Below are 9,798 nucleotides of genomic sequence, written 5' to 3'. Positions count from 1 at the left end.
GGCCTCTTCGCTTCCACCTGGTCTACCTAATTAATTAAACAAGGAAGTTACCTCAAATTTTTGTACTATTTGTTTTTATTATCATGCACTTCTTTTGATGTTCCAGGAGTTAACCTCTTAATCCACAGACTCTGTGTGTTGTGTTCTGAACATTTTGGGATGTCTGGATAATTTGGATAATTGGTCAGGATGTTGCTGTCGCTCATGTTAAACTTTATGCCATGACTTCAAGTTCAAAGATCAGTATTAAGGTAAAATACTTCATAAAGCCTTTTTAAAACTCTGCACTCGTGATTACGCAATACCCAGTCATTCCAGTTTCTCACAATGGTAAATTGCACTATTTGTATTTTCTTACAAGGAAATTACTCCCAAGCATCTTTATCTTTGTCAACTTCAAACAAATACAAATTTCAGTTGAAGTTACATCAAGACAAAGCGTTTTTAAGGTCAAGAAAAGGTATAGCAATTATCTCCTCAAAAATGCTTGTCTCCTTCACACAGCAGCACGCACGTAACTTTCTGTGCACTCCATATCACATGGAAACATCAACACTGAGCAACAAATACCACAGTTTTGCTTTTTTTTGAGACACAATGATAAAGAATGAGGCTAATTCTGACATTAAGAAATGTGGTTGAGACCTTTGTTTCATAACTGTACTACAACATTTGAGAAAGCCAGTGACAAAGAACTGAAGGAGCATCTAAACGAGAGATAGAACTTTATGCATAGACTCCACAAAGGAAGATAAGAAGAATATAGAATGATACAAAAATGTTTTCAATACCAATGCAGGAGATTAAAGTTACTTCAGGTTCTCCATTAGCTGAGTTAATAACAGCAGCTAAGGTGTAACATGGCACAATGAACTGCAAACACTTCAGTAGTCTTGGAAAACTTAATTCACTCATACATGAAAATACATGTGCATAAATACACACACAACATGTACACATATATGCACAAAGATGCACACACATACACAGGGTGTTTCAAAAAGATGGGCCCAATTTGAAATCATTCTATCTTTGAAATTGGGTCCATCTTTTTGAAACACTCTGGATTATACACCAGCAATAATGCTTCTATAATTATTTTCCTGATATCAGAAGTCTGCAACTGCCATTAAATGGAAATAAAACTATAGCAAGGAAGAGCACTTAAGTTCTTTAAAGGGGCATGGTCAACCCCCTCAGGCCCAAAATACCCTTTTTGAATTAACATAGTGTTTTTAATTAAAAACTAGGCAGAGAATCAGATTGACTTTCAGTACAACACTGCATCCGTCCATGGCCAGGGCCTCATTTCCGTATTTCTCTCCCCTGCACAATATGCAAGTCCTCGGTTGTTTTAAACTGTTGCCTTGAGGAATCAAAAAGAGTCTATAAGAGGGGCCATGTGCCATTTAGAAAGTATACTAGCAACCAAGAAAAAAAAGCCATAGTAAATTGGAAGATGGCTAATCAAACCCATTCAGATTCATGAAACTGAAACAGTTAAGGGGGAAACACTTCCGCACGTAAACATGGAAAGAAAGTTACATGAACTTCATAATAGTAACCTATGAGCTACCTGAAATATCATACCTTGCAACAAGTTCTCATTAGAGCGAGTAGACAAAAATCAACTTTTATAGCATAAGCTATGATTAAGACTCACGCAGAAGGCTAAAAACTTTGGGGGCTTCAGCCCATTTTTGATAATGCCTAACACTGTTCACAATTAAAGCTGAACAAAGGAATCTATCCCATTTCAGAACTGAACCTCTTTTAGTCATTTAATCATTTTCAGAACTTAGGAAAAAAACCCAACAAATAATTCATACATTAACATCTTCAAACTGACATCTTGGCTGTGCACACCTAAATATCAGGTGACCTATTTATTCATTATAGTGAAGGTAATTCTACAGCAAATTAAAAATGATCTGCAAAAACACTTCCACTGCAACAGTCTTTTTATCCAAGTTTTGAGCTGACCTGGGTATCTGGAACCAACTGCTTTCCCAACTCCCTGTATTCAGCTCCCAGATGAAAAATTAAAGATTACATACCCTGTGCCAAACCTCCCATTTATAACAGATCACTCCTCCCTTCAATGCTGCAAATGTGTGAAATGTTCTTTTAAACAGAGATCACTAAAATCTGATTTTGCCAGTTAGTCATAGCATATTAATGATTTTTTACCTCTCCAGCCCATTAGTTTGATGTGATGAATGACAAAATATGACTTTTCCTTAAACTTGCACAGATGTAATCAAAATCAAAAATATTTGTTAAAATATCAGCATTCTACAAGGTAATCATGGTCTCAAAATCTTCTGAGATAAGCAATGTGTCAAAATGTAAGCAAAGTAAAAAAGATGGGAAGTATCCTTCACAGATTCTAGAAGTGAAAAGCTTATACGTAATCCTGAGTTCAATTAAGCAGAAATTTGACCAGATTCCCATTGCCTTATTATATGATGCAATTACTTTTAAAAATATATATCTGTTTAGTACTTATTGCAAGTAGAATCATTTACCTCCATCAGAATTTGATCATAACAGCACACTCAATTTTACATATCAACTTAGTCCAGAAGTGGCGTTTGCAGCTTCATTTGTCTTCGGTCAACTCTCTTAGAAAGTATGTTCGTATTTAAATAGATTAAATTCCTGCATCTTCACAAGCAGTTTTAGGGCTCACCCAAACCTGGTAAAACAATTCAGTAAACACCTGCGTCCATTTTGGATACTTGTAAACAGAGCAGCCAGGTAGAACAGACCTTGGACAAAGGCCTTGAGTACCTGTAGTAGGAATCACACTTGGCTTCTGGAATATACCAGAAACACCCAAGAGAAGTCAAAGTAACAAAACATGACAAAAATTGGGTTGTGCACCACCCCCCCTGCAAAAGATGAGTTTTGATACTAAAATCTGATCTTTTCTACCCCCATGAAGAAGCAAAACAACACTAAAGCACCAACAATCATCTTTTTCCTGACATCTGCAAACAGATCATGGTTCTGTCTCATCTGGAATTACAAATGCTTCCAAGTGTAAACACGCAGTGGTGATTCTAATGATCTTGAATGGTATTTATTGTATCGCAAGTTTAAAAGTTACACTAACTAGCAAAGTTTTATGTAAAGCAAGAGCTTACACACAGCTGTATTACATGATGCATCTGTTAGAGCCACCATAAATCTACAAGTCAAGGGGACCCACCAGCTGTACTGTACATGGTAAACTAATGGAGAGATTCCTTGGGCTTGGCTGGATTGCAAGAGACATAAACCCCACTAAAATCAGTAAACATTTCTTTTTTAGAAGAAAATATATACATTAGCTGTATATATTTTGAAAACTGAAAGGACAAGGTGAGTTGCTGAAAGTTTTCTTAGCCCTACAGATACTTGACACGAAGGAAGAAGAGGAGAATGTTTTCCAGTCAAGTTGGGTAAGTCAAGTTAAATAGAGTAGTATGAACAATACTACACCCATTACCAAACTTCTTTAAAGCCAAACGCATTAGCTTAGTCATCCAGACTTATAAATGCAGTAACTTGGATACATCTACTGTTTGGTCAATACAAATCAACACCACAGTAGCATCAAGGAGCACAGAAGAGGCTCCACCAAACACGTATTCACACACCACCTTGGCTGGGTCCTGCAGGTCTCTTCTGACACCGCTGTTATTGCTCAGGCTACATAATCTCTCGGTAGCTTTACCTACAGAATTAAAATCTGTTTCTTCACATTACCATCTCTGAATTAAAATTTTCCATCATGCTGTACTTGAAGTATCTTACATCCTTTGCTATCCTCCATTTTCCCTCTTAACTGTCTCCATGAACCCTCAAATCCCAAACTGGATGCAGAACTCACTTCAGTTTGCCTTAATTCCACCAAGAACAAAACCAGCAACTTCACTGCCACCACACCACTTCCCTGTCAATGCAAATGGGAATTGTGTTTTCCTTCCCACCACAACCCTCCCCTTGTTGATTTATGTTACATGTGATCAAGAAATGACTCAGTCTTTCACATCCCTCTTTAATGCATTTCATTTTCCTGATTTCCTGATCTGTTCAAGATCCTTTGCTTTCTAATAACCATCATCCAAAAGCATGGAATCCCCTCAAGTGTAGTAACATTGAAAACAAAAGTGTAATCCTTTAGATGGTAAAGATTAATGAAAACGTGCTACAACTGGTCCCCAGACAGTCGTTCCAGTTTAGTTTATATTTATGATTTGAAATCCATTTTACTGTGCCTCCCATTACAGTAACTCTTCATTTCTTTAGTTCCCATATTAATATATCAGTTATCTTATTGTTCAGAAATTGCTTTGTGAAATTCCATGCTGAGCCAAAATACTCAGCCCTCACAACTTGAATATATGCAACTAAGTTGAATATTCTCAGTTATTCTCTATCAATTTAAGACAGGTTTTTAACATAGTTAATATTGACCACATTTGAACCTTCTTTGGGATATCTGTAATATTTTAAAATTCAAAAATGTAGCCTGTTTTCTCTGAGTCATCTGTTATTTAGTCTGTGTTATCTATTTAATCACCTTTCCGATTAGTACTAAGCCTGTACTTTCCCCAGTTACTTTATTTCTAGTGCATTTATTGAACCTTCTCTTTTAGCATCCCAACAAAACCATTGATTAAAACATTTCATTATTAAAAGTAAGAAAAGTCTTTTATTGATCTCAGTACACATATAATTAATGGTAGTTCCCTACCTTTTTTAAGCCAGCAAATCCTTCCGATTCCAGGAAGAAAAAGGCAAAGGGCATCAACACAAACAAACATAAATTTGAAAAAAGAGAAGCAAGGTTCCATAAACCTGCAACAAACAAGCAAAAGTTCACATGATAAGTTTCTCAGCTTTAAAAGTTAAAGATGTTACATTTTCCTCCCTTATATATAAGAATGTAGTATACATACAAGTAATAGTAGACGCCAGATTTTTATGGATACGTAATTATCTACCCGTAATTGCTGAAAAATACCCATTCATCTGTGTAATGATCTTCAGTTAAAAACTGGATACCAACTGGAACAGCAGCAACTGTCTGAACTCTTGGAAGACAGACTGCAAACTCAAGTGGGCTGTTCCCACAACATCCCACTCACCGCTCTTCAGATAATTCAGATAACTGTTTCAAAATTTTTCAGGACAGAAGTATTTTATTACTACCAGTGAATCTCACAAAACTCAGTTCTGTGTACTCACTTCCTCCCGTATTTTTTTCCTCAAGAGAAACTCAGTCAAATCATGGATTGTAACATCAGCAACACACAAATGCTATCATCACCTCCAAATTGAAAGATGATACCATGATAAGAGCAGCAGCAGCCTTCCATGATGAGATGACAGCATCAGTGGGCAGGAGGAGAGCAGTTAATGTTGTTTTTCTCAGTTCAGTAAGGCTTTCAACATTGTCTCCCATACATCTCCTCATAGTCTAATTAATGAAGTATGGGCTACGTAAGCAGACTCTGAGGTAGACTGAAAACTGGCCAAGCTTCTGGGCTCAATGGGTTGTGACCAGCAGTACAATGTCAGGTTGGAAACCAGTCACCAGTGGTATAACCCCGTGGGTTGGTACTGGGTTTAACATCTTCATTAATGACCTGGCTGATGTGAGAGTGTGCTTCCTCAGCAAGTTTGCTGGAGATGTAAGATCACAGAATCACAGAATCATTTTGGTGGGAAGAGACCTTTAAGGCCACTGAGTCCAACCATAACCCAACTCTAGCACTAAACCATGTCCCTAAGACCCTCATCTATATCTCTTTTAAACCCCTCCAGGGATGGTGACTCCACCACTGCCCTGGGCAGCCGGTTCCAGCACTTCACAACCCTTTCCAGGAAGAATTTTTTCCTAATATCCAATCTGAACCTTCCCTGGCACAACTTGAAGCCGTTTCCTCTTGTCCTATCACTTGGTACTTGGGAGAAGAGACCAACCCCCTCCATGCTCCAACCTCCTTTCAGGCAGTTGCAGAGAGCAATAAGGTCTCCCCTCAGCTCCTATTCTCCAGGCTGAACCCCCCAGGTCCCTCAGCCGCTCCCCAGACTTGTGCTCCAGAGCCCTCACCAGTTCAACTGCCCTTCTCTGAACTCGCTCCAGCACTTCAACGTCTTTCTTGTCATGAGGGGCCCAAAACTGAACACAGGATTCAAGGCAGATCTTCACCAGCACCAAGTACAAGGGGACAATCACTTCCCCAGCCCTGCTGGCCACACTATTCTTGGTGCACAAAATGGAGAGGAGCAGTGGCCTAACACTCAAAAGAACCTCAGGAAGGTAGACAAACAAGCGGAGAGCACACTGGGGACCAGGTGGCCCAAAAGCAGCTTTGCAGGAAAGGCCTTAGAGGTTCTGTTAGATACCAAGTTGAACACAAGCCAGCAACGGGCCCTTGCAGCAAAGGTGGCCAACAGCACCCCAGGCTGCATTAGAAGTGTTGTCAACAGGTCAGGAGAGGTGATCCTGCCTCTCTGCTCAGCGCTGGTGGCACATCTGGAGCACCACATCCAGTTGTGGGCTCCTCCATACAAGACAAATGCAGCCATACTACAGCAAATCCAGCAAAGGACCACAAAACTGATTAAAGGATTGGAGCCACTGTCATACAAAGGAAAGGCTATGAAAGCTGGAATTGTTTGGCCTTGAGAAGAGAGGACTTGAGGAAATTGTATCAACACGTATGGAGGGAGCAAGGAAAACAGTCAGACTCTTCACAGTGGTATCCAGTGAATGAAGAGACAATGAGCATGGATTTAAAAACTGGAAAGCCTACTTATACATGGCGGGGGGGGCGGGGTAGGGAAGCAACAGCACATTTTCCCACTGTGAGTGCAGTCAAGCACTGCAACAGGTTGCACAAGGAAGTTTTGGGGTTTGTAATCTCCATCCCCCAACACGCTCAAAGCCCAAATGGGCAGCACCCTGAGCAGCGTTTTCCAACCAACTCTGCTTTGTGCAGGGGTGCTCAGAGCAGACGATTTCCAGAGGTCCCTTCCAACCACAACCATTCTGTATCTGGCTGAAAAATCAACAACTGACTAAAACTAAGACATCTGTAGGACACATGTGACATCTGCAGGAAGGGAAAAGCTTTATAGAACAACCTGAAGTGATAACTAATCTCCATTAAGTGTATCTGCTCTATTAAGATTATCTAAGCTCAACACTTGCTGAAAAGACTTGTTCCTGGTGCATAAACATGAACTCACCATCATCCCATCAAAAGGTGTGCAGGATGCTGTGTTTCTTCTTGATAAAAGCAGCAGCTTACCTGCAATTCAGTACTAGTGCAGCTAACAGGTTTAACTAGTATCACATGTTCTGCATCCTAAAAACGCAGCTTTTATCCTGTGGTTGTGAAAAACAGGCTCAGTCCCTCACCTTCCCCAAAACACACACATTTCCACAATCCCGCAGGACTATATTGTATCACCTGAAAGTCAAAAAAAGAACATCCCCCATGATAAGAAAATTTGAACTAACAGCTTTGTTTATTTCTTTCTTCTCATGTACAGGCTTGTTCTTTTTCATTTTGGAAAGAATAGGGAAGGAAAGTGACATTTACTGCATGTCTCGGTAATTCATTGTTGAGAGAAATTCCTGTATTTAGTTCCCAATGTAAAATAGTTAGCACTTTCATCTACAGCCCCTTAAAAATGCCTTCACCATCTATTTTTCTTTAAATGACATTAAATGTCAAAGAAGAATAAAAACAGGGGGTGGGGGGTGGTACAGGCAAGAAATCTACTTCTTCAGCAATTGATAGCACCAGGACACCAAGAACCACACTCAGCCAAATAAACTACAGAAAACAAACCAAGAAAATTCCAAAAGATACGTGAAATATAATACTAATTGCCAAAGAAAACAGACTGCCTAAAGGTGGCTAAACTCCAGTTAACAAAGAGGGGGATTTTTCCTTTTGAATTTGCTTAGCCAGGAAGCTCCTGTTACCATTCAAGGAACATTGACGCATAGCAACATCAGCAAGAATGTCATTAACAGCCCTTACTAGAGGTACATTAACTCAAGCAGTCTGCGGACTTTTTTTTCCCCCCAGAAAATTAAGACAGAAATACTATTAGATGGGGGTGGGGGCCTTATTTCAGCAGTTTTCTCTAACTGAAAACAGACAGGGCATTCAGTTACCTGATGCAAAGCTGAACACCTGGTTGTCCTAATTTCAGCAGCTCTATTACATGTACATCTACAATGTAAACCGGGCTTAGGAGCTGCACAGTATGTACAGAGCACTTGAAGGGAGGGCAGAGCGGTGCACATCCAGAGTGAGTTTTAACAAGTTAAATTAGCAGCTGACAGGAATCACATTTACAGAATATTAAACTACAGAGCTACAATATGCATGTAAAGTTAGGAAAGAACAGTGCTGTACCGCTGCTGACATATACGCTTTCCTCAAAATAAGGACCAGAGAGCCCTCTTCTTCCCCTACTGTATTTATCCCAATTTGACAGTTCAAAAATCGAATCAAAATAGACCGAGAAAATTGTTTCCTATTATACTGACTGCACCATAAACTTGCAAGAGACTTGCAGATAAACATATATAAAAGCTTTAAGCAGTCTATTAGAATCATTGTTTCTGCATTTTTAGTGACTTAAGACTATCCCTCATAAACCAAGTTAATAAAACATAAAAACTGAAAATCTCACAGCCTTTGCCAAACAGATAAGACCCCCAGCAATTTTTCTGCTTTCTTATTCAGGGCAGTTTCATTACGTTTTACCCCCACCTGGTGGTTGTATCCAACAACAGCACAAGTGAACATCCAGCTGGCAGAAGTACTTCTGGGTTTAGTTCAACACACATGAGACAAGAGTGTTTATACTGGATCGAGGTACAGGCTTTCTGGCTAGTTTAAAAAATTAAAGGCATATATTTTCTCTTTTTCTATATGCTACAACTAATGGAACAGTCTACAGAATAAAAACCCTTAATGTTACATTCGAGTTTTTCAGACTTTAAGTGCTAAATCTAGCAAAACCCAAGTGTTTGAAAGCAGTTAAACTTTTCCCATTTCATAACATCTGCAAAGCAGTGTGCAAACCAGAAACAAAGGCTACGCTAGACAGAGTAATATGGAGATAAGAACATTTTCTGAACTTGAGTGCTTGTGACAGCACTATCAGCTCTCCAATCTTGCACCGATATTTCTTAATTAACCTCAAAAAGATATTGCCACTGCATGAAAATAGGTTTTTGCAGAGCAGCGCAATGCCATTGTGCAAACCTAGCGAGTACCACAAGAGGGAGTCCTTCCCCTAGATAATCTTGGAAATCGAAGTACACTGATTTTTGTCAATTTACAGCAACAGAAACCCATGCTCAGATGTAAAATCTGCTGATGTTCCTGAACTGCTGGAACAACTGTAATAAATCTTGGTTAAGTTCAACCATGTCTTACCCCTAACACAAGCTTTGCAATACATGGACCTGGAAACACCAAGATCCTGAATTTACTTCCTTGCTGGGCATTACTGTTGGACTTACTAAATATAAATTATACAGTGTGCACAAAGTGGTGCTTTCTAAAGATTATCGCATTAAAACAAAACGAAGATGGTCACTGGAAAATTCAAAGGCCTTCCTATGTGACAGTTGCTTTTGCCAGCAGCTTCCTAATTAACCCAAGTTTTCTCAAGTATTGTAGCAATTCTGACAGAGTGAAAATTTCTGAATTGGGTATTGTCTGAGCAGCTATATCTGCATGAAAAGTGAGAATTAGCTGTGGTATTTTT

At 39.3% G+C, this 9,798-nt stretch overlaps 1 protein-coding gene across 2 annotated transcripts in view; it reads right to left on the bottom strand.

Annotated features, from left to right (window-relative positions):
* LMBR1 (limb development membrane protein 1) overlaps positions 1 to 9,798 on the bottom strand; it is a 75,934-nt gene that overhangs the window by 41,953 nt on the left and 24,183 nt on the right. For both annotated transcript variants that reach the window (XM_082046005.1, XM_082046006.1), the window contains one exon: positions 4,745 to 4,848. In XM_082046005.1, the coding sequence (XP_081902131.1) occupies positions 4,745 to 4,848 (104 nt within the window). The remainder of the gene's footprint in view (positions 1 to 4,744; positions 4,849 to 9,798) is intronic.

The sequence above is a fragment of the Streptopelia decaocto genome, assembly GCF_964273445.1.
Source record: "Streptopelia decaocto genome assembly, chromosome: 2".
NCBI classification, from domain to species: domain Eukaryota; kingdom Metazoa; phylum Chordata; class Aves; order Columbiformes; family Columbidae; genus Streptopelia; species Streptopelia decaocto.
The sequence above is the reverse complement of the archived record's forward strand: the minus strand, read 5'-3'. Positions and strand labels throughout refer to the sequence as shown.